This window comes from Pleuronectes platessa, chromosome 5 (assembly GCF_947347685.1).
Source record: "Pleuronectes platessa chromosome 5, fPlePla1.1, whole genome shotgun sequence".
NCBI lineage: Eukaryota > Metazoa > Chordata > Actinopteri > Pleuronectiformes > Pleuronectidae > Pleuronectes > Pleuronectes platessa.
The window spans coordinates 17,589,587-17,615,353 of record NC_070630.1 but is presented as its reverse complement, the minus strand read 5'-3'; the positions used below and the strand labels follow the sequence as shown (position 1 = coordinate 17,615,353).

At 41.4% G+C, this 25,767-nt stretch overlaps 1 protein-coding gene across 1 annotated transcript; it reads right to left on the bottom strand.

Annotated features, from left to right (window-relative positions):
• Positions 1 to 187: 187 nt before the first annotated feature.
• On the bottom strand, positions 188 to 25,275 carry relt (RELT TNF receptor). The gene is made up of 11 exons (XM_053422745.1): positions 25,101 to 25,275; positions 11,534 to 11,608; positions 11,160 to 11,252; positions 10,567 to 10,751; positions 10,151 to 10,203; positions 9,820 to 10,071; positions 5,484 to 5,564; positions 4,493 to 4,568; positions 2,681 to 3,064; positions 2,270 to 2,404; positions 188 to 1,940 (listed from the first exon to the last, which is right to left on the bottom strand). The coding sequence occupies exons 2-11, from the start codon at positions 11,573 to 11,575 to the stop codon at positions 1,907 to 1,909; spliced, it is 1,335 nt and encodes a 444-aa protein (XP_053278720.1). The 5' UTR covers positions 11,576 to 11,608; positions 25,101 to 25,275; the 3' UTR covers positions 188 to 1,906.
• Positions 25,276 to 25,767: the final 492 nt, after the last annotated feature.

Here is a 25,767-nt window from a genome sequence, read left to right as displayed (position 1 = left end):
AGTTAACAAAAGAGACAGGATGTTGCTTGAGGCTTTGGTCTCAACCATAGCCTGTATAAAAAGAGGTCTCAACTAAATTTTTTATCAAGTTAAGACACACACACACACACACACACACACACACACACACACACACACACACAAACACACAACTCCGTCAACAACAAAACCACACAGGGCAGGTGTGTAAAATACATCCCTTCTTTATTTAAAGAGTAAAAACATCATACAGAATAATGTCATCATACAAACACAATCTAAAAAGTTGATGAAATGAAATGTTTTTTTATTCCTTCCTACTCGGCAGCTTGGAGACATTTAATAAGAAACCTAACATAAGTAAAAAGAAATCAAATGAAAAACATGAAACTGTAACAATAACTGTGAAAATAAGCACCTAAAAAAAACTCTATGAATATACTGCACTCTTTAAAACCCATGAGGATGTAAACTAAAGCCAAGACTTTGAAGCATCGTCTACGACTTATCCTCTGCAGCCATGGTTGATTTAATGAAACTATAAAGAAGGATCACGCAGACCTGTGTATGTTTATTTGTGTGGGAGTCGTTACTTAACTGAGGTTGGGTTATGTGCACAGAAAAGCATTTCACTAAAATGATGCAGCCAAATGGTGAAAAGATCAAACTGAACTGAATTAACAGGTCGATTCGGTTTTATCTGCACTGAGGTGTGTGAGGAGTTTGCCAGGTTTTGATTGGTGGATTACAGATGTCACTCACTGGTGCCGTCTTTACCCTTGACACGAGATCTAGTATATCATGCATAGATATACTCAAAATTATAAAAACCAGGTATGGTCCGTTTCTTGATACCCACCCATATTTACATATGTACATTCATTTACATGTTCTACTCTACAAAACCGAGCTTTATAAACCTCGTACTTATTTTGCCCTGAGAGTGAAAGGCTGATTCTTGTTATTGGGAAGCAGATGCTGTGATGGAGTATCAGGGGGCCCCTCTAAAACATAATTTGGCCTCTGATCACATATCCTCAGGGTCCTGCATTTAGTCTAAGAGGTTAGAGGTCACATACAGTACTATTAATGATTGTGGGTGGGTGTACATTGCAGAACAAATGGTTTTCAAACTCTCTGATGTTCAATAAGTCCAAGCGAAGTGAGCTCCTTCTACATTCAACATCCTCAAGGTCTGAAACTTTCACTCACCTGCACTTTCTATGTGGGCAGGAGCAAGAGAAGCTAAATCACAGAACTTGTACAAAATATCTCAAACTTAGAAATCATATTGCCTTTCTTCAACAGGTCCTCTTCATAATACTTTCTGTGGTGCGACTGGAGTATGTATTCGAGCGTCATGTGATGGATCAACCTTCAAACTCAAACTTGATGTTTCTTTTCTTGTTTCTTTACACACCTCTGAATTAATTTGGTTACTCTCACTACTGTCTGACTTTCTTGCAGTAAAATACTATGTGTTTGTCTCGATGTAAACTATGTGTCGCGTAACTTTTAACCCCCACGTCTATTTTTGTTCATGGATTTGCAAAAACAGGGACTGAGGGTGACTTTGTTTCTTACACAAACTTCCACTCTTTGTTTTCTCATCCCTTCGTCTAGTGTCACTTGTTGATTAATTGTTCACTTCACGAGAAATAAATATATCCACTGATCGAGCCTTTCCCACTCTGGATGGGGACAGTGAAGCAGCTTCAGTTGATCTACTTTTTATGCAGTAATAAATACATGAATGTTTCTCTTCTTGCATAAATAGACATGACGTCTTCCAGCAGGAGGTGGCTCTTGTAGTTTCTTGGTGTCAGTTGCGTTAGACGACACCCTCCTCCCCGTGCTGCGAAGTCGTCAGAACATGAGGTCATCTTCAGCGAGGTAGCTTCATCGTACACCGTCTTTCTCTGTCTCCTCATCTGAAGGACATAGGGAGGTACAAGGACGACCTGATGGACAGAATGAGTGAAACGAAGGTTTCAAAGTTTAATAAAAAAGACTTATAGATTTCCACTAATCTCATTAGTTCTCAATGAACAAATTGATAATTATCACATTAGGCAGTGACCAAGTGATGATTATTAAGATGCTGTCTCAGCTCTGAGTAAGCTCGGAGTACAGGCACACATTCATGACACGAGGCAACTAACTCAACTGTCGCAACAATTTAGTTTCATAGTAGAGCAGATGAACGGAACAAAACAGTGATCTAAAACGAGTTAATCGCTAAGTAGAAATAGAGAGAAAGAGTGATGGAGAGAGACTTTGGAGATTGTACCTCCAGATGCCAGAGGATGAAGAGGAGAAGTGTTTCCCACCAAACAGGGAGTTTCTCTGCTTCTCTGCTTCTGGGGAGGATGTCTTGGTTTCCATGGTGACAGGTTGCTGCTCACGAATCTGAGCAACTTGAAATCTGTCAATTGAGCAGAAAATATAACCAATGTCACACTACCATGATAACATGATAATAATGGTCATAATCATAGCTGCAAGCATGACACACACTGTTACAGATTTTTTTTTACAGTTTACATATTGCGTAAACTGTTACTTACATCAAATGAGTGTGGTGGAGTAAAAAGCACAATATTTAACTCTTGACATTAAATACACAGTGGTAGAATGTTTAACAATATATTAACATTACATGTGTAATGTTGTATGTTGAGTATGACAATATCAGTCTCACCTCCCCACAGACAACACTGTCAGCTCTCCCTCCTTCTTCTCCTTCACTTCAGTCACTTCTACTTTTTCATTTAAAGTATTTGGCACGACAGTTGGGGGATGGTGCGTGTCAAGACACACGCCCTCCAGCAGGGGGGTCTTCTGATGGTCGGTGGATGTGTCCAGGGAGGGAAGGATGAGGGTCTGCGGGGGCTTCAGTGGATCTTTGAGGGAATCCAGAGGAGGTATGAGAAAAGCGGGCCACTTTCTCTGAGCGCAACGGGTGCAACGTAAGCCGTGTTTGGGGGCCAGGCCCGAGAGGCCGGAGATGGTGTGGAGGTGGGACTGATGGGGGCAGAGTCTGGGGAGGGAGCAAAACGTGGACAGGGGAGACAGCATGGGAAACCTGGGAGAAAGAGAAGGAGAGAGTGAGCAGGGGGTTAGTCAGAAATTTTAACTTTTTCAAAATAAAGTGAGTTACAGGTGACTCAGTGACATTTAAACCTGGAATAGGCAATATTGATGAAGCACAGTGAAGAGGTATATCACATAATTGATCGACCTCAGATTTGTAAAGGGTTTTTACGTGTTAATCAAGTGTTTGTCAATCTCTCCTCATCAATAAGAGTTCACAACTTCACTCAGGAGCAAAAAATCTGTCTTTAAACTGAAAACAATTAACAATGTGACATTTATTGTGATAATTATTAATGTCGACTGCATTTTTTTCTTGGTATTTTTGGCCACATCGCCCAGCCCTATAGATCTCGTTATTAATTCAGGTAATAAAAAGCGAGGCTGCAATATTGTCTCTTTTGCTTACATGTGTAAATGTAAAATAAATTGAAACACTGCACATGGTCACCCTGTGCTCTTTAGTTTCTGTTGGTTCGTTGTTCTTTTGTGCAGAAAAAAAAGAGAGCAAAAGAGATGAATACAGCTGTGTGACCCTGTTGTACTAGTGAGTGACCTGTAGTGGCCCCAGATAACTTCTGCACACACACACACAAACAAACACACACGCAGATAAAGAGAGAATGTTCTCGAATGTTAAGCTCACATGTTTCAGCAGTCTCATAGAGCCAGAGGCCCCTGAGACCTCTCTCTATTGTGCATGTGGCACACACACATACTCAAGTGCGTTGGATCCAGTTTCCATTACATCATAAAAAGAGATGAGATGAACTTTAAAGGACTCTGCTGGAGGAGCTGGGTCAGTGCAGAGAACATACAGTGCAAATGATTCCTGTGTGTGTCCATCTCAGACAGTGGAGTTAAAACCACAGCACACTGGTGGAGACTGTGGTCACCATCTGTGTCTTACTGGACTTGTTAGATTGACTTGAGCGATGTTAATGACAGCACAGACAACCCATGTTCGAGCCACAACTACACATTGTCATGTAAACTGTGTGACTTTAAGCTGTAAGTGTAAGTGTTTGAGCCTCATGACTCAACCTACAGTGGTTACAACGATGTGAGATGTCCACTTCAGACATGTGGGGGTGCGTCAGGTACACGGCCTGATGTCAACTTCATGGAGCTGAATGTTTTGAATGTTTGAATGTTTAACTTTACCTTAATAGAGGTATAAAACATGTAATAAGTAGATATCTCTTTCTAAACATTCTACTATACACACAACCAAATACACATACTTACATTTTTATCTACTTGGTTTTAGGGTTAGAGTTAGAATTAGGTTAAGGTTTAGATTAGGTTAAGGGTTAGGCATTTAGTGTGGATGGTGAGGGTAAGGGGCTAAGGAATGCATAATGACAATGAGTGACTAAGGTAGTTGTACAAACGTGTGTGTGCGTTTGTGGTCTCATACTTGATTGAGGATCCTTTCAAGGCCATCTGTTTGCTCTCGTACTCAAGCAGCAGCTCCTCCAGTGCAGCAGCATTTTCTGAAGCACACAAACATATAAATACTCCATCAGTAATTATGTTAACTACAGTGATAGTCAATACCTTTTTTGCTGAAAGTAATCCTGTAAATTCCTGTTTGAGGAATATGATTTAAGATCATATTAAAGTTTTAAAACATTTTTTTATCTTTGCACTTTCTGGCATCTGATTGGCTAAAGTGCTGGAGTTTTATTAACCTGAAGGAGTCCTTGACTATTTTGGCTATTTTTGAAAGCCTTTAATTTTGCCTTTATACACCAAATTAAAACAGGATTACCTTGTAAATACTTGTTTTGTTGTAAACATTGCATATATGAACAGACAATTCATTTTCACTTAGTATACAGAATAAATCAAGATATTAAACCCAACAACACAACACATGGTGTGATCTGACAGTATTACTCCACAGAGTCATATGCTTGTTTTGCAATGTGGAAACAAACTGGAAATAATTTTCAGTTATTAACAGTACAAATGTGTGGTTGAAAATTTTAAAACTATTACTATCTAATTATTATATCGCAACTCAACAGATACATTTACTTTGAATCTGTTGAATCAGCCTCTATCCAATAAGTAAATAGAAATGTTTTTGAAGATTCATAGTTGATGTGAGAATAGAATTGAGCTAAGAAAATACTAACTTTTGTTTTATTGTCTATAAATATATGTTTTTGTACTTTTCACAGTGTTGCTGTCTGCAGTTCCCTTTTCTCAGATCTAACTCCAACCATCAACCTGGCATGGAGAGACAAAGAGCTGCTGAGTCGGCAGCGATAAAGACGCATCCTTGGTTGTGTGTGACGTCCTGTGACAACTCGTGTTCCCCTCTTAAGCCACAAGAGATGACCATGATGACCACGAGCTCCTACAGAGGGTGACCTCACTGTTGGTAGTTATTGGACACGTACCTTTCTTTTCAGTGATGAGGCGAACGAGGACACCGATGGTGTCTTCATTGAGGTCGTCAGATATGTAGGGACAGGCGTTTCCTAGTGCAAGGAAACAGGGAAAAAATTAACCCCTATTAATTGGTATTTATAGTTGAGTGGATATGTGTACTGTTAGGGGTATTTACTGTATGTGCAGATTAACCGATGAGTTTGTATTAAAGCGCCATGTTCCCAGCTTCTCTCCGAGTTGTCAGAAAGACAATCAGGAGAAACATTGTTGGAGTCGCAGAGCCAACAGCACAGTTCACACGGTGCATGTCGCTGCTGGGACACCGTGCCGCGTCGCACGATGGGACTGATAGGGATGGATGTGGATCACTGAACAGCAAAGAATAGATACGCCTCCATGGCAACCCCTGTCACCATCCCGTAATAGAACGGCACAGTGAGGCAGCTGAGACAGAGAGAGTGATGAGGACGTTGGGGGATCTGGAATAGCTCTGTCAGCGATCACACTCCATTCAGCGCTTTAGGAGCACACAGAGCTGTGTGTGTGTGTGTGTGTGTGTCTGTGTGTGAGTCTCTGTTATACCAGACCCCCAATGCCAGGAGACTAATGTGTCTGTGAATTAAAGAACAAAATGTGACTGTGTAGATTTGTGTGTGTCTGTGTGGGAGAGTGTGTGTGAGGGTGTGTGTGTTATAGCGGTCCCCCCAATGCCAGGTGACTTTGTGTGTCTGTGAATTGAAGAACAAAACGTGACTGTGTAGATTTGTGTGTGGGTGTGTTGGTGTGTGTTAGGCTGTTGTTGTCTCCACAGTGGCTGTTGCTAAGTGAGGATAACAGCATCTTCATCACAATGAGATCTCGTCTATTTATTGTCATAACGTCGAGGCAGCAGCACTTTATCATTTATGTATTGTCTTTTCCAATTCGTAATGATGCCTTTTACATTTGATGTAAAGCATTAAAAATAAATAAATCAAAAATATGTCTGTGTCTGCAGCTCTGCACAGTCGTCTCAGCGGAGTTTAGCTCAGCCTGGCTTCGCTGTAATTCTTCCCCAAGGGTTTTCTCCCTGACTGGAGGAAAGTGCTGGAGTAAGAAGTTTACCTCTAAGTCAGGACTTCAGTGAACAGAAAGACAGACAGTCCACTGCAACAAGGATAGTAACATAAGAAGGACAGGGAAAGAGGGAGAAAAGGTTTTGTCATGTAGTCTCCTCCTGAGCTCTAATCTTTGTTTTTTCCTACTTTTCCACCTGCTGTCTGATACCCTGATTATACTACCCCCTTTCTCCTCCTTTTATCTCACACAGCTCATCTCTGCACTGTTGCATTATTTGTCCTCAAAGCTGTGGAGGTGAGGAGGAGAGGAGAAAAAGAAAGGAGCTGAGAATTAAGGAGGTGCCGAGACGTCTAAAATCACTCCGCCAATGTACAACCCTACATCTGTAACAAATAACTGTAGATATGATATATTTTTTTACTTTATATTAAGGTTAAAACTGTGTATTTGGCTTGTAACACCTCTATTGTTAATGTTCAATGTGCATTATCAAGTTAGTAGTAGTATCAAGTAGTTTCAAATACAACATACTGACAGTAAATGGATTTCGGAGAAAGGGACAGAAGAGGAAATCAGACGAGGAAAGAGAAGACAAAAGGAGACGGGACAGGGACTGAGAAGAAAGTGGAGACAGAAATAGGAGACATTAACCATGAGCTGAGAACCTGGGTGAATTATTGAACTGGCTGGGAAAGGAGAGATAGATGGATAGTGTCATGTTTGTAGACAAGAAAGGGAGGGGGTGTCAGAGAGCCAAGAAACGGGATGAATGGAGAGTAGGTGGGCAGATAAAGTGCAGCTGCAGGGGGAGGGGGGTTCAGGGAGATTCCCTTTAGGTGCATGGTTGTCTTGGGTTTCACAACAAAGTGCTGCGAGATGCTGAGACCCAGGCAACGCAGGAAACAAAAGGCAGAGATCACTGACAGCAAGAGTGCTGCCGTGACCTCTGTCCGGCCTTTCAAATGCCTGAAATCCCCCATCTTGTCCGCACACTAGTCACTATATATTTGAATCCTGAATGCGACAGTAAATCCAAAGGTGTGAAAACTTCAGCGCATGGGGCTCGTTTGTCAGAGGCTCAGCTCCGTCGAGGTGGCAGCTGTGCTCCTACGCTGTGATGCCTCGCTACTTGCCACTGTAGTTGTGGTTGAGGGAAACTCATGCACACAGACCCCCTGGATAAACTACAAAACAGTTGAGTGTGATAACTGGTAAAAACATTATGTGAGTAGTAGTAGTTCGGCTACAGTGGGATGGACACTATATCCACAAGAAGGGAAATCTCTGTGTGTTTCTTTGTCTGTGGCTCTCATATCTCAAGAATTGTTTAACTTATCAGCTTTAACTTGACATCTGTATTGATATTGGGCCCAAGGAAGTGCAGCTATTGCTTTGTTTTGCATACTTGGAAACATGATCAACTCAATATATTGATGACATTTAAATAAAAAAGCCGTAAGTGCTCAGCGGCTGCATCTAGGGCTCGTCAACTTAAGTGACTTTCATGGAAATGGCTATAACGATTCTCCAGTTCAGGTTCACTGACTCAAGCTTCACTGAACAGCTCTCTGTCTTTACTTGGCTCAATTGTTGCAGGTCACTTTGACAGTTTAGGAAAGAAAACGGCAACCAGCATCGCCACAGGCCAAACAAACAGCCCATTCAACACAGGCAGGTTTAGAACAGCCACTGCACTAGTAACAGTACAATGGTTAAGTATAATGTGTGCCATTTATAAATAAAAAGTGTAACTTATTATTTATTTTTTTTGCTCAAATGTAGGCTGTGCAATTCAATCGATGCTTAAGTTTAATATTTATATATTACTTGAAGCTTTCGCCTTTTTCTATTAGGTAACCAAATTAACTAAAACAATGGCACAATTGCAATGTTTGCACAGTTGAACCAACTCTATGACTCACATTTAGTTAAACTCTTTTTGAGAAAGCTTGAATCAGTTGAAACACCTCATGGCAGTCACCAATTATCAAAATGCCATTTGTTTTATATGGAAATGTACCAGGAGATCAACACATCGCTGTGGGGCCAATTCCCTCTGTGTTAAAAAAGCTGCAGTAGTTAATTTCCCCCATGTGACCTGAAGTTTTTACCTGCTAATAGAAACATAAAGGTGTCATGGGTGTACTTGTCACTTTGTGTGCACAGCAGTGTACAGCTATAAGACCAGGTGTTATGTCTGCTGCCACATTACAATAACCAAATCCTAGACTCAAAGAGAATACATTGTTTTCATTTGGGTCAATGGCTGAAAAAAAGTATCCAGATCTATGAAGACTCCTCCAGAACAATACAAGAGACAAAGGGCGGGAGCAGAGAGCACTCACATTACTCCAACACTGTGCAAACAACAGAGGACGGATTGGGAAGCTCCACACTCTTCACAGCGCTGTATTTGTCTTTTTCTCTCTCTCTATAAACTCTCTAGATTTTTGGATTTATTTATATCTCCCTCTCCGTCGAGCGATACCACTCTCATCCCCCCATCTCTTCGAATTCCTTTTCTTCTCCGTCTCTGTTTAGATTTCTTTCCGTGTTTACTTAGGTCAGTTTCTGTCTGACGTCAGTAGAGCGAGTGAGTCGGTGGGAATGCTGCTCCCTCTCTTTTCAAATAGGAAAATTACAAGAATAGCAAGTGCACGTCTAGAACAACACAGCATGCATGACTTGTAATGACCTCTGCAAGGTTAAGGTAAAAAAAATTAGGAGACTCCCATGTAGGACTGCGTGTGATATATAAACTTTGGCTTCACAAAGACAAACTCTAAAGGGTTTCATTTCCAATCGTTATTTAAGAGTGTTCTGTTTCAGTTTGAGAGGAGGAATTATAAAGTCACGTTCACATCATCAAATTCTAAACATGAAAATCATGACACTCATAACGCCCCTGCTTGTCCTTAGATTTGCTTTGCTTGAGCTAACCCTTTGCGTTTGTACTCAGATTTCCAGCAGCTCAGGCTTGTGCTCAAGTTCACACTTGTGCGCATGAATCGTCTGTTGTATTGTGATGCTCCTGATATGATGCTCTTATAACGGTGGTTTACCCTTATTTTATTTTAGTTATTTCAGTGTGAGCGCAGGGTTTTGAGTGAGAGCATGACAAAATCGGACCTTGAAATCAATAAGTCCTACTCTCAAACTTCGGGCACAGCTTCTTGTTCAGTCCTGACACTTGGTGTGAACTGATTCGGCATTTTAAGCATGAACCTGACAACAACCAATTCTTTACTCACTTTTTTGGTATTCCTGCCAACTACTCTCTCTCACCTTCTTTTTGTTGTGTGGCCATCTCCTCATCCCCTCCCTCCTTCTCAGCCGCGCAGCGGTATCCCTTCTTCTTCAGGATGTTGCAGATGAGGATACCCAGCAGGCCCATCACACAGAAGATGGGCACCAAGGCAAAAACAGCGTATTCGGCCGTCTTCTCCTCAGCACTCCGCACCACTGTGCCATTGATTGCTCCTCCTGCACCAGCAGACACACCTTTTCCCACTGTGCGAACTTTTCTGACATGTAATGCTGCAGAAACGAAGACGATATAAGAGTTTAGGTAGTTACAAGACTGTATAAAGGACACGTGCTGCAGGAGCATGCTTACTTTTCACACAGGGACTCTGGATGGAAACTTCCCCGGAGGCAGAGGAATTAAACCTGCAAGCGGAAAAAAGAAAGAGGAACAAGGAGGATAATTAGAAAGATGGACAAAGGAGAGTGGAAAAAAGTGAGAGGCTGTTAGGCAACGAAAGAATGAATCAGCCTGTGGCTTGGTGTGTTCAGTGTTGCCTGCACCTCGTGAGGAATCATGCACTATGTGTGTGTCTGTATGTGTGGGGGTTGTTTCCTGTTTTCCAGACAGAGAAAATGAAATAACTTAATTTAGAACAAATTAACGTTTTACGCGGTGCGTGTTGCAGCAAATCCCTTTGATTGTCAGACGTACAGCAGGGTGTGAACAGTGGGTGAATTAGGAAGCAGACAGGTAGGCCACCACAGAGACAGACTGGCAGTACTCACCCGGGCAGACAGTCTCCACAGACGGCATCTGAGGTCGCGGTGCCAGGGGTTGCGACCTTCCGATTGACGACCTGGCAGTAGGCATGAGGACGGCAAAGCTCAGAGTCGAATGCGTCCGAAAAGGTTCCTATCGGGCACAATCTGCATTTCACTTCCTCTGCTGGACTTTGGATCTGCCCAGAAGCCTGAATAGACAGAACGAACATCTCAACTCAAGCTAAAGAGGCTGGATACAACCTGCAGCTAAAGAGACACATCTCAACACAAATCCCCCTTTAGTTATAAAGCAACACTGATTTATGGAGGGAAATAAACCTAATTTATGTCGACACATCAAACTCATAAATCATGTGGTAAGAGAAGAGATGCATCCAGTGTGGGATTCAAATAAAAAGCATAGATCTCTGGTAGTTTAAAACGGGATAGGGAACATAATCATGGAACTATAGAGTGAGGGTTCTTCTAAAAAAATATGTATATATTAGAAAAGAAAAGAAAACTATAGCAACAGATGCAATGAAGGTGTTATACTATCAAATTAAATAATACAAATAATTTTATCAATTATTTTCTATCGTAATTCATAGGCTCACCTTGCAGGGCTCCTCGCCTGCAGGGCATTGCAGACATACACACCCTTCTACCCTCCGACGCTGCACTGCTGCAGTCCAACCACAGCCAAACACCTGCAAGACAAACACACACACACACACACACACACACACACACAGATTCACAGACACTTTGTAAATCATGATGTTCATGTCAAACGGTCGATATGAAACCAAATTGAATGTAAGGTGCAAGGATAGAGAGTAACACACATGCAGCCTTAAAAGATAGCTTTTACACACACACAAACACACGCACACACACACACACACACACACACACACACACACACACACACACACACACACACACACACACACACCAGAAAGCACAAACATATACTGTACACATTTACCGTGAGAAGGACGAGAGCTGAGCAGTAAAGGTGGTTCCTCATCTTCTTCAATGTATTCTTCTATGTACATATGATCTGGAACAGAAAGGAGACAGAAACAGATCAGAATGAATCATGTTAATCATAAAACATTGTCAGGTGCACATGTACTAAATAGTATATCAGTGTGCAATATACATTTTTAATTTAATGATAAAGAGTAAAATCTTCAACCAAAGCTTGACCTTTTACATGCCAGAAAATGTTAGCGACCCCTAGTCTCTATTAATCATCTCTCTCTCTCTCTCTCTCTCTCTCTCTCTCTCTCTCTCTCTCTCTCTCTCTCTCTCTCTCTCTCTCTCTCTCTCTCTCTCTCTCTCCACACCCACACACACGCTCACATTGCAAAAAACACCTGAGTCATTTTTGGGACAGAGCACAGTGGCTCTAGTGACAGGGAGGTAAGGAGCACCTGTAAAATGCCGTAAATAACATTTACTATGAATCAGGGGCTTTTATAGACAGGAGTGAATGAACATGGGCTGCTCTGTAGCTATTTCTGTCCTGGAACTACTCACATACACATTTAAGACTATTTTTTCATGATGCCACATATTCATTTACATACATGTGCTGACTGTCTCGAACCAGGCCTGGTAGTATTTATTATATTTAAGATGGTGGCACTACCTTCTTCACAACAAGGAAGTTGTCAGTGCTGTTAGATTCCCTTGATGCAAAAGTGAAAGATGTATATGATAACACTACAAAGTGTTATTCTTTCAGCTTAACCCTTGTATACACAACATGGGTCAAAAGTGATCATGGTCATGGGTCATGGCAATAAATAAATAAATAAGATCAGGGAAATTATTTATTATATCGTTCATGTGTCAATATTGACTCTTTCTTGGCGAATCATCAAGATTCTACGCCACGCCACGGTCACACCGTGTAATGAAATTGTATATACCGTTGTAGTTTATATCTCCATCTTGTTGAAATGACATCTCATCTAAATGGCCACTGAAGCCAAAATGGCGGGCTTCCTGTTTTGTCCAGCATATCTATCCAAGAGACTTTTTTTTGTACTGGTCGGCCAATCTTGGTGCCGGGGCTGCACTTTAGGGGGTGCTAGTCAGTTATTTTGTCACGCCCATTCCTTAAAACAATATGAATGTCTGCAGGGGGGGACTGTTGCTACACAAATGTAGTTTCAGAGAGGATGAACCTTGAACACCGAAGTTACAGTAATTTCATGGGTCACGGCACGTTGATGAACTTTAACGCCACGCCACTAATATGGTGTTTGACGAAAAGTTACAGTAATCTTATGCCTTCATTATCAATGTCTTGAGACCCATTTGATACAGGTAGACATAGTTGAAGTCAGGGGATGAGGAGGACTACATCCAAGTGTAAGACATGCAAAAAACAAGACATTTCCTGTTCCCACCAGGGGGCGCTGTGATCTTAAGTCGGGATTTCTGTGTAGATGTCATTAGTCCAGGACTCTTGTGTTACATGTCTAGTTTGGACACGATTGGACCATGTCTGTCTGAGATACACAACCTTGTGTTATCAAACTTTGACACCACACCATGGTCACACCGTGTGACTAAAACACGAAATTCAAGGTAGTTCATATCGCCGTCTCGTTGAGATGACATTCATCTCAATATGAAGTTGATCTGATGAAAGCCCTGGGACAAGTTTGTCAAAGTAAAAATTTGGAAAATGTGGAAAATTGCAACTAAATACAAAATGGAGGGCTTACTGGTGTGTTTTTCAAAATGCACCCCAAGACTTTTTTGTGCATCTGGTCATGATACACAGGTTTACCAGGTTTTGTGAAGATCGGTGAAAGCTAACTGAAGGGCTTTTCCTTAGATCGCGCTGTTGAGCCATTTTGCCACGCCCATTTCAAGTTACTCCAGAATTCAAATAATTTTTAGGGTTTTAAAGTTTGGTGAGAATTTGACTATGTCTACGACCTGAAATCGCCACAAAAGGGAAATAAAAATCCTTCGAAATACAATAGGGCCTCCCACCGGAGGTGCTCGGGCCCTAATTAAGCTGTTGCGTGAAATGTGCACTGCCATGAGCTCCCAGTTGTGGCCACAATTCCATGAATACAGCAACTTATTTTTGGTGGAGTTTCAACTCATAAACATGACACTTTCACACTAACTAAAAATCATTAATTTCATCACAACTTCATTATAGAGAATATGAATATCTGAGATTAACAAAGATTGATAGCACAATTTGAAGAGTGCTTTTCTTTCTTCTGTGTACTTTTCTCCCAGAATTATTTTTTTTTACTGAAAGACTGCGTGACATCAAACAGGCTTTTAAAAACAGCCACTGACCAAATGAGAAACACATGAAACATTGGAGATCAAACAAAAAGAGGAGAAGCAAAGGAACTGGAAAAGATATAAGACAGGAGGGAAACATTAAGAAACTGAGGGAATGTGCTGCTGTATTAATTAAGGGCAAAGTCGAAAGTTAAGGGGAAGTAAATAAAAAGCTAAAGAAAGCGACAATATGGATGGAGGAAGACATTATGGAAAGTATAGTAAGAAAAAGAGAGAACAAAAGAGAGGAGACGGACAAAGGCGCATACTCACCCCAGACTTGCAGTTGAATTACACAGTTGCCGTGACAACTCAGCAAGGATGCTCTGCTACGAAAGTGTCGACCAAAACTTAAATATAATATAATATATTCGAACTTTCTCAGTGTTGAATCAAAACTACAAAAAACTTGATCAAAGTTGTCACGTAATTTAAAAAAAGGAGTTTAAAAACTTTTACAAACCGGAAAATTAAGAAGTGAAACCTCAGATCCTAGGAGACGAAACCGAGTGAACGTTGAGATGATATAAAAGTTACAAAAGTAAAACAAAGGAGTCAGACACACAAATCTGTGGAGCTGAATGGAGAAGTGAGTGTACCTGCATGTGTCTTATACTGTCACTCTGACCACAGACACACCCCTGATGTCCTTAGGACATGCCCATCACTGCAGAGTGTGTCTGTGTGTGTGTGTGTGTGTGTGTGTGTGTGTGTGTGTGTTTGTGAGGCAGCTTTAATGCTATAATGTTGCACTTCACCTTTGACCACACAGCATATTGTTTTAAAAATTAGCAAGAAAATCAACGCTTCTACCCTCAATCAAACGCACACACACACACACACACACACACACACACACACACACACACACACACACACACACACACACAAACACACACACACACATTCATTGGGAATGCCAACACCAACACTTGTGCCTTGTAAAAGCAAAGAAAATGTAAAGACTTTATGATTTTGGTCCGGCGAAGCTTTAATGCCAATGAGAGGCCTCTGAATTATAATTTCAGGGGAGAAAGATAAAGATAAAGTAGGGTCAGAAAAACCACTGGCAGACAACACATGGGGGAAGGCAAAGGGCTGATCGAGCTGTAGAGGAACAGAAAAGAGAGAGAGAGAGAGAGAGAGAGAGAGAGAGAGAGAGGGAAATGGAGAGATTTGGTGGAGGAGATGGAGTGAGATTTCTAAAGCTTGATAGCATGATATATATAGAAGCATTTGTTATAAAGTCATACAGACCAGAGCAGGAGGCTAATTACAAGTTACACATGCCCACATGCCTAAACACACAAATATGCACCAATATGCACACACACAGTCGCACAGCTGAAAGAAAGGATGGAAGAGACGATCAATAAAACGTCAATGATAGAGAGAGCTCAACAAAAATGGGACATCAAATTAAATAGTGTCAAGTAACAAATTGGAGCAAGTCAGAGGGGGAAAGGAAGGTCAGCTTCTCCTCTCTTGACCTCCAGAAGTAGTCACTGCAAAAAGTGAACTTAACATGATTTTAGGTGCAATGAATGTATATAATCAGAAATCCTCAGTAGAGAGCTGATATACTGTATATACTTGTGATAGAGGGAGGAGGGTAGGTCACTCTATAGGAATGCCAGGTCAGTATTCTGTTTTCATAATTAAACTGGTTGAAAAGGTTTTTTACATTTAAGCATGGGGGAAAAGCTTCTTCTTCTAACACTTATTTTTCCCTTACGCACTACTGGATTAGATTCTGCGAACTTAAACTGCAGTAGGTGAAAATATATTTGGTTGTATTCTTGAAAGGTAGAAAATGGGAATTTGGCAGGTAAAGAAAGTAAAAGTGTGCAACAGTAAAACATGCAGTTAGAAAGTGTTTAAAAAACAAGATGCATGACAAAGCATGTACAACAAAGATGTTTAAAAAGTTTTCCACTAGAAGTCAGACGTTCACAACCACCGTTGTCTGCATGCGATGCATTTACATTTAATTTTAGTTTGTCTGAGGTTTTCTACACAAACCCACCTTAAAAGTGAGTGTGACACGTGAGACTTTCACTGGAACAACAATCACCGTGGCCATGTGGCCTTGTCTGTCTATCACCCATCCTCCTCTTCTTCATCAATATTCATCATAATGTATCACTCACATAGGACCAACACCTCTCTCAGATCTACCTATTAAAAACAATGCAACAGCCAACAGCCAGTTATCTGAGTTGAGTGAAAATTGCAGTAGATAAGTGGATTGTTCCAAGTAGCCTACTGTCACAAGTAAATTAAAGTGGCTAATCATGGGAGCTAAGTCGAAATAGCTTCATGTTATTTCCATGACAGCTCCCAAAAGGTGAAGCCCAAGCCTCTCAATCGCCACCTGGTCGCTGGCTGAAGTAGAGGTCATGAACCCCACCTGCTCCATGTTGTTGGATGGGACATGGGGCAATCTAAAAAGTCAAAGTAGCCTGCCCAACGGATTTTGATCTGAGATGTAGTTCTTATCACACTGATGTATGCCAAACTAATTTCTGCAATAAGTTTGCTATTAATTGTATGTTTTATGCAATAAACACAGGGTGAAACTTCATGATTAACGGATGGGACTGCCTCACAGTTGGTCTACAGCACCTCAGTACCCAGTGGCGTAGCGCAAAAATCCCCACCCCCCCGCAGTGCGTCGCTTGCGGGCCCCTCCCCTACGCCACTGTCACTACCACGGCTCCATCCCCTGATCACTACTGCTCAGACCCTGGCTCCAAATGCACAAGATGGCAACACAACGCGTCGTCTATCTCTATAGAAAGTATTTTCCTTTGACTCTCTCCCTTGAACTCTCTCTACTCTTTCTATCCTCACTGTCCTGTATGAGCTGTCAATCCTGTGATTGCATTTTATTGTCTGAATGTTTCCTTTTCATAACCTGAGCCTTTTCCCCACCTGCTGTGCTTTGGTTTGGAAGCTGCACTTGCATTGACATGTGGAAAGAAGATGAAAACAACAAGTCCAAAAACATAAAGGGAGTTAAGCGTGACAGTTTTTCCTACACTGTGTAAAACAGTAATTAGTCCAAACCGTCACTGCTGTTGTTTGACACATTGAAATAACAAGTCACGACAACGTCAGATGACCAGTCACATTTTCTGTGTTGTTCAGAGGACCTAAAAATAGCAGTAATGAAGAAGTAATGGCGAGGGCATGACAAAAACATGGATATTATTCTGCTCTGCTGTGGTTTTTGGGGCGAGGACGTGGAGCGCCAGCTGATGTGTTGGAGAGCTTATTCTGGCTCCTTGATGTCATGCAGCAGATGAGCTGAGAAATCCTGCTGGATGAAGCTTTGAAGGAAGGAAGGAACCACAGAAGAGGAAACACACAAATGAGTGGAACTCCTCAGTTTGAGGTGACTGAGCAGCAGGGGAAGATCAAGGTAAGGTCTGGCCGCCACATTATTGGCTTCTGAATAATTAGGCGTGTTTGTCAGATATGAAGGATTCTGGTTAGACACGAGTTGCAATTTTATTTTCAGTGGCCCGCAGTGTGTTTTAATACATTTCAGTCATGCTTACATGTCTTATTCTTATATTTAAAGTGGAAGACTTATAGCTCCATTACGGATAACAAATTCTGACAATGATCCGTCAGCTGAGTATTTGGCTGCTTGTGACTTGACACCATTTAAACCCAATGAAAGCATTGGAGCCCGTCTTTACACGCTCTTGACCAATCACAAGTCAGTCTCAGCTGTTTGTTTTTTTTGGCATCAAATAACCAATTAATACAAAACTTGCCACAAAAAACTTTTGAACAAACATCAGTGTGATCAGATCTACCTGAAATGACAGAATACATCTTAAAAAAAACATGGATTTTGACTTTTTATTTTGGCTCATGTTCCATCCATCTTCAAAAATTGGCCAATTCCAAGTTGACGGTGAGGCAACACAACGATACACATCTAGAAGTCTCTGAGTTTTAACCTGACGGCCGACAAGAGTGTTTCTGTGCAGAGTTTGAATGTTCTCCCTGTGCCTTCATGGGTTTTCACTTACTCCCAGAGTCCAAAGAGGTTAAGGTGTAAATGTGAGAGTGAATGGTTGTTTGTATATGTCGTCCCTATGATACAGTGGCAACATGTCCAGGGTGTACCCCACCTCTCGACCAATGTCAGCTGGGGTTGGCTCCAGCTCCCCTATGATCCTCAAAGGATTAGCATTATAGATAATGAATGGATAGCGACTGGAGTCTGTGAAATTCGCCACATATGAGAAACGGTTTAACTGAACTTGCTTTCAGACTTTTAGCTATCAATGGTATAATTACTAAATTACTTGAGCTACTGCGTGTGGTGGCAGCTGATCGCGGACTATGATTACTACAAGATTGCTTAATAGACAAAATGCCTCCTCATATACTGTATACTACTATTCCTGGCAATACTCCCTCAGTCAATGCTGCTCCTTTCACCTCTATCAAAGATTTTCTATGTATAAATACTTTATACATTGACACATCTCTCCATTTTGTTAAAAACTGTTGATGTGTTAAGTTACACTCAGTTCTATTGATTCATTCATTGACCTGTATTTCAACCAGGTTTGGCCAGGTCTATAAACCAGGTCACATTCACTAAACTAGACAACATTGTGTTGCTGTGTCCTGAAAATATGTAACTATATGAATAATGATGACAGTCAACAGCGTCATCACCCTTTTCTAATCTTTACCACTTAGTTTGAAATATCTTCAGATGTCTATCCTTTGCTCTGTATGTAGTGATGCGTCATCAGGGAAACAAAACATCATTTCTAGGGATTACAAACTGAGAAATCTGCCTTTGTTTTAGGCTCATAAAACCCTTTAAATGTCCATTAGATGAGCTCAGAGATGAGTGTCGCCCAGCCTGAAACAGGGCTGTTTTTCTTGAAACTTGAAGCTTTCTAACGTCACAGACATTCTGAAGATACTAAACATGATCATGACTGAGCAGTTACACCATACTTTTTAGATTTTGTCCATAATGCTGAAATTGAACCTGGATTTTGGGTCAAAAATGGTACTCCACAATAAACTGTCAAACCTAAAAGAAGCTTAATGTTCCTTTAATGCTTAAAAAGAGGCAATTAGTATCCTGGGCCTTTTTAGTAGTTCACGAGTGGATTTTCGTCCATCAAGAGAAACAACTGACAAAAAAGATAAAGTCCTAACTAGTTCTATGGTCTATTAAGCCAACTAGCCCACGTAATGTGTCCGGCTTTGGGAAACACTCGACATGATGCACATGAGAATTATCTTTATAGCAGGAGCAGTGAAATACAATAGAAAATAACTGAGCCTGCAGAAAAAAGGTTTAAGGTAATTATACTCCATTATCCATCAGACATTTCGTGGACCGGGAGATAATGTGCACGTGTGTGACAACGACGCGATCGGGACAACCATACCCTCTGTTTGACTCAATGGAGGTGCCCATTATCGGCAAATGAAAGGCTGATTTACGCCGACTCTTTCTACGTTAGAGCTCAGACAATGTCTCATTATGGGGAGCGCGCCTGATAACCGTGCAGGTGTCGCCTCTTCACACACGTCTGCGGATGGGTTGTTCTTTCCCGGCCTCTTTGTGTCCGTCATTCCCCCGCTCTGTCCTTGGGTTGACGTGATGCCAGTCGTCATGTTTTCCAGTGGAACGGCACACCAGCAGAAACCTTACAGGCCTCTCCTGTGTCCTCGCTGGACACTGCCTACGAGACGTCGATGGGTTGGAACAAGAGAGGTCGAGTTGACCAGAGAGAGTGGAGGTAGAGAGAGATAGAGAGAACGGACATGAAAGACAGACACAGTATGTCGTTCGGCTCCGTGATACTGACAGAGTTAAACCACTGCTGCAACCTGAGACCCCACATTGCCACAGGGGGACTCTACACGATTCTAATTTCCCACAGCCACACCATTCATTATTATGCATACAAAGAAACCCCAGCAGAAATGTATCTTTGCTTCTTGTTCGTTTAGCGGTGACATAAATGTGTCGTAGGTTTCAGAATTTGAACGAGTTTTTTTCATTGTCTCATCACAAACAAGCCCAAGCTGCTTCAATTCTTCCTTCTAAAAAGTGTCAAGGAGACAAGGACACATTGCTGTTACTTCAGCTAAGGCCACACAAATCAACCCTAAAAGAATAAAATGTCTGATTATGATTATGATTATTACTATGAATTTACCAGGAAGTACATTCAGAGACTAGATATTTCCCAGGGTCTGTTATTTTTGCTTACATCATCATCATGAACACTGGATGTAAAGCAACTCCTTTTGTTCCAACATCATAAGTTATCATTTATAACTCATACACACATACTCAGTCCATCTTAAAGTCAGCTGCACATGCACCCTGTAATCAAGCAATTTTTCACACAAGCAAAAACATGTATGAACACTTTCAACATGTAATCTCTATTTGTCAAACAAATAAAGAGGATTTAGTTAATTACTGTTTTAGCCACTGGACAAATCTGTGTCTCAGAGCTGTTGATGTGACGCTAAGTAACATTGTCTGCTGCTCTCAAGAAAACTGAGCTGGTAAGAGACATTTTTCAGATTTCATAGATTTATAACTTTAAAAAATGTGTGTCTTAAATGAAAAGTTTCTGGAGAATAAGCGTATCAGGTTTTTAGAGAAGAGTCAGGTGAGAAACGTGATATCACTCTCCTGTCTGTACTCTGAGGGATCTATAGCTAGGAGCTGGCTAGCTTAGCTACATTCAAAAGTTAAACATGTTAACTTGTGATTTTTCGAGGTGCTGTAGGGTTGATTTGACAACTTTTGGTAAGATCCAGGCTAACTGTTATCCTGTTTTCAGTCTGTTTAGCTAAGACTTAGCTTAGCTAGAGTACGTTACGGTGGCCTAGAGAGCCAATTTGAGAGAGCCAACAATCATTTGAAGAATACATTTTAGTTTGGTCCATGTCCTATATACTATCATGGAGGATGCAGAGTTCATTACCTTTACTGACGCCAGCCACCAGGAGGTAATCAAGACAATTTGGTTTCAATTTAGGGAGCAGTCACGTATGTCGTCCATCTTTATATACAGTCCTTTACACTGCGTCCATGGCGACTATGGTCTCAAAAAGGTGCATTTGGTAGATTTGGTAAGTACTAAAAATAACTGCCCCCTTCCTATGAAAAGATTCATATTGAACAGACAAAAATGAGTGTATTTACCAAAATGTCTATTTATTCTGTTAGTGAAGTCTACTGTAGGTCAGTGAGTTCAAAGACATACAGAACCAGCAGTGAGAGGTTTAACCAGACCTCTGGGAATGTCAAGTATTCTAAACAGCTCCTACAGCTACACTGTAATCTTAGGTGAAAACCCATCCTCATAGTTTTATGCATGTGAGGTAAGAAAAAGAACTGTTTGCCTATCACACAAAAAACAGACTTAGATCCACATATATGTATGGATCTCACTAGGCTGTGTTTTGACTTGTATTCAATATCTCTATTAAAATGCTGCTACAGAGGAGAGGTTCAATTTCCTGCTTTGTTGGCTACATTGTCATTACTCAGCGGTTGTTTTGAAACAGGGCACGTGTGTAGCACTCCTCACATGAGGGATTGTGTGGATTCCCAGGAAAACATGACACACACACACATACGCGCAGAGTCAGTCACTCGTGTCTCGTCACAAAGAGATCGACCCGGACACGCTGCTGTGTGATTTGCTCTGGCAGCTGAAAGCCAGCGATTGGTTACTGGCGTGTTCAGATAGCAGATTTTGGTCACATTCAGATTTCTTCCCCCCACAGGCGGCCTGAGGGGTAGCGGACGGGTGCAGTCTCTTCCTCCCTCTTCTCCCACAGCTTATTTTTAAGACAGTGTAATTAAACGTACAGTACGGAGTGACAGTGCGGATGGAGGAGACAGAGGGGAAAGGTTGTGAACTCAGAGCGAGATTAGAGCCACCTGCCTTTTTCCTGACTGAACCAAATCTCATAAAATCAAACTGAGCAACCATTCAAGGTACAGACCATCACAAACACAGTGTGGGGGCTGTGGTGGAACAATTCACTCTCTAAAGTAAAGCTCATAACACTGCTCTATAAAAACCATTAAATGTTGAAGTACTGCAGCCCAAAAAATAACAATATATAAATGCTTCTTTAGAGTTGTAGTTGCCGAACTACTTTACATACAGTGGGCCTGCAGATGGGCCTTTTAATGAATAAAACAATTCGGCAAACACAATCAGGGAGGATATTATAGCTGAGGGTAAAGTATGACACCACAGCGAGGGTGTTTTTGTAAACTTCAGATCACACAAGAGCTGAGACTTCCGGGAAGTGACTCTTTTCCACGTCCGGACTTTGAAAAGCAACAGAATGAACTCCACTGACGAGAACTCTCTGCAGCAGGACTTGCAGTTTTTTCATTTATAGTGAAATGATGAGCGTGCAGCAGAAAGAGAGAAACTACACAGGGGTCTCCTGGAAAATGGACGACTGTCTTTCGCATTAGAAATAACTCCAAGGAACGATTGTATGTGACAGTGACTGTATGTGGGTGTCAGCTGGCGAGCTCTCGGGCCAACATCCTTTCAGGTTTTTGTGTCTTGGTCCCCCTGTAATTATCCATTCCTCCATCAGTCAGTGTGTGCGGAGCGCTGAGCCAGCCTGGACCGAGATCTGCGGTCAGTGCAGTGCTGTGGGAATTTCTTTGGCCCAGAGTTTCCTGGCTGACACGGGGACGGAGGAGCGTTGGCGGCATTCCCAACAACTCTGGCTGAACCAGTGGACAGACAGATGACAGGATTGATGGGCTAATTAAAGCTTAGCTGAGTCTTTGACTTACACACACATTCCAACAGAGCTGAAGCTGTGCATAAGTCTATATCCTTCTTATCAGCTCCATGCTACAACACACACGTTTCTGTCTTTCCATTTTTTATTGTATTTCTCAAACTTTGTACTCATCTCTTTGTCTTTTCTTCTTTTTTTTCTCCTCTTTCATTCTACCACCATCCCTTCTTCCTAAACGAAAGTGTACATTAAATGCTGGGTGGAGTAGAGCATAAAATGGGGGTTAAATTTGGCTGTGGGCTGTATGCTCTCGTTGCACAAACTCCTGATTGAGGCGTAGACTATGTTTGTGTGTGTGTGTGTGTGTCTGTGTGTGTGTGTGTAATTACAGGTCTTGTTAGCCCTGCTAACATTAGTTGAGCACATAATGTGATGGACAATTTTTTTTGAGTTTGTACCAAAAAGTTGCACATCTCAAAATTATCACTTTGATCGTAACTTCAAAAAAGAATTATGTTTTGATATCAAAGGAAAATATTATCTCATCTGTCAAACATATCAAAAAACCCAAAACCATAGTCAAAGGGCATAATATAATTGATTCATTCTTAGGAATCGGGCTTCTAGTATATTATCGTCATTGCACAAATCTCTTGCAACCTGACTTAAAATCTGATTGTGACTATAATAATAATCATTTCTGTTGTTTACGGTTGTTCGTAGAAATAAACTATAATCTTGAGCGACTTCAACGATTTCATCATCAAGCCCCCTCTTTCCGCTTCAACTCTGCTTTTTGGATCAACAAAGAAAACATATATTTTCAGAGCCAATAAATAAAAAGAAATACCCCAAAACACCAACTTAACAACAAATTCATGATCACATGTTTTGGCCAAAGCAAGAGAATCTCTGGGATAGATTTTTTTGACATCTCCCTACCCACACAAGTCACACTGTACTATTAACACACACACACAAACTCGCCCCTTACTGTATTTTCCCACAATAAGGGGTGAAAGTACTTGACAGGAAACAGGAAGTATGTCTTCTCTTAAAATAGACAATACCAGATATTTAAAATACTTTAAGAGCCACATATTGAGCTATTTGTTCACTGCTGCAAGACAATACTGTTGCGTGAACTTTGTGACGTCTGTAAAATAACCATAGGTGTCTATAGGAAACTATGCTGGTGGAAGTGTGTGTGTGCTTTCCTTATGCATGTAGCTGTGTGTGAGAGAGCAGTCGAAAGCCACTTATTGTCACAAGCGTGCAGGAATTTGGTCTCAGACAATGGAAGCCCTCTGCCAAAAATGACAGTCTCATCTTGGTGATTGTGGAAGTGCTCGTGCTGTTACGCAGCAGAACATGAAGCCAAAGCCTCAGCAGTGCGGTGCAGAATGTGAAGGTGGTAAAGCTCAATGTGAAACCAGCTGTTAATAAAGTAAAAACACAGATAAGTGTGTGAGACACTTATTCACAATAATAGACCAAACTGTGATGTGACAGTACTGATTTTTTTTAACTTTTCTTTTCTTTTGTTAACTTCAATGCAACATGGTTTATTAGTTTTGTTAATAAAAGGCCAATAGCTAATAAAAAACTGTCTTGAACATAAACTAACGTTTATTATATGATTAATCTGTTTTAAGAAGATACAGATATATATATAGATAGATAGATAGATAAATAGATAGATAGATAGATAAATAGATAGATAGATAGATAGATAGATTATGAGCATAAAGCAGAGTCAGGATTTTTGAAAAGGATTTGAAAGTGAGGAGGGGGCGGATCCCACTGACAGTGAGGTCATCACGTAGCCATGTCACCGCGTCAAGCATGCGCTCACTAGCACGCACACGCACGCACACGCACACACGCTGGTTGCCATGGTTGTTATAAAAGTTAATATAAATCCGCTGGGTGACAGATTATGGCAGAATAACTAGATTAATGCAGTACATTACAAAAGCAGGAGCTGTGGCTGTTTTCATCACAATACGAACATGACACGCTGACACTCAGTCTTAACTTCCAAAGCTTCAGCAGATGAATTAAATAAAGAGACAGAGAGTTTGCACAGAAATAGACAAAGAGCTGCATCTGTCCGTTTGAAGTCTCTGTTGTTTTGAGCCATAAGATAAACCCCAGTGAAAGAGCCACGGAGAGCACACGGGCTACACAGGCTGCTCGGTCCAGAAGGACAGGTACTCCGTGCAGTCCCTTCGCTCGGGAACGCAAATGTCCCTTGAACACAATGACCATCGTGCGTAAAAGTGGTCATGACGCGCGGACTCTGTGGTGAGAAACAGCTCCACACGCCTCGGCAGAGACTGACACAGTCAAACTAAACTACCGGCTTCAGCAGCCATTCATTCCCGATGTGAACAGTGAGGTGACCAGAGGGAGAAAGTTCAGACACTCACCGGTTTGGTGAATAAATATGGTGGAAATCAGTGTCCAGAGGCGAGCATCGTCTGCTGAGGTCGGCTCAGTTGATGATTCAAATAAAAACAAGGTCAAAGGATGAGTGGAAACCACAGAGCTGATTCACCAGGTTCCCCTCTTCTCTTCTCTTCTCTTCTCTTGTCCCTCCCTCTCTCCGGCTCCTCTGCGTGTCTGTTGGGGGAAAAGACAAACAGTGGAGAGGCTCGGTGAGCTCACAGTGCGTCACCGCTGCAAGCTGAAACCCCCACGGTGTGTGTGTGTGTCTGTGTGTGTGTTTGTGTGTGTGTCTGTGTAAACCCCCTCTGTCGGCTGCTGTCTGCCCAGCATGTGCCTCACATTCTGGAGGTGAACGCTGCAGGTGATCCAACATAGAGAGATTGGAGATTAAATAGATAACCGAACATGATAAATGAACATGAGTTTATAATCCACCAAATAAAGGACACAGAATCTAAACAAAAAGCCGAGTAGCCACTTTATTAAAGTGGTCACCTTCTTAGTTTAGTTTTTTATGTTTAGAAATGTCTGCCGTGAGAAAGACCTAGACATTTTGATTTGTCCCAGTAGAAAAGGTTAACAACCAGTACCATTGTAATGTCATTATTGACACCTGTGCTTTTCCTTATGTGTCAAAATGGCTGCTGT

Coding starts and splice junctions, on each gene's coding strand:
- relt (XM_053422745.1), bottom strand. CDS start 11,575: ATGAGGAACCACCTTTACTGCTCAGCTCTCGTCCTTCTCACG. Junction 4,569..5,483: donor CCTCATCACTGAAAAGAAAG/GTACGTGTCCAA, acceptor TGTGTGCTTCAG/AAAATGCTGCTGCACTGGAG. Junction 2,405..2,680: donor ACAGTGTTGTCTGTGGGGAG/GTGAGACTGATA, acceptor CTCAATTGACAG/ATTTCAAGTTGCTCAGATTC.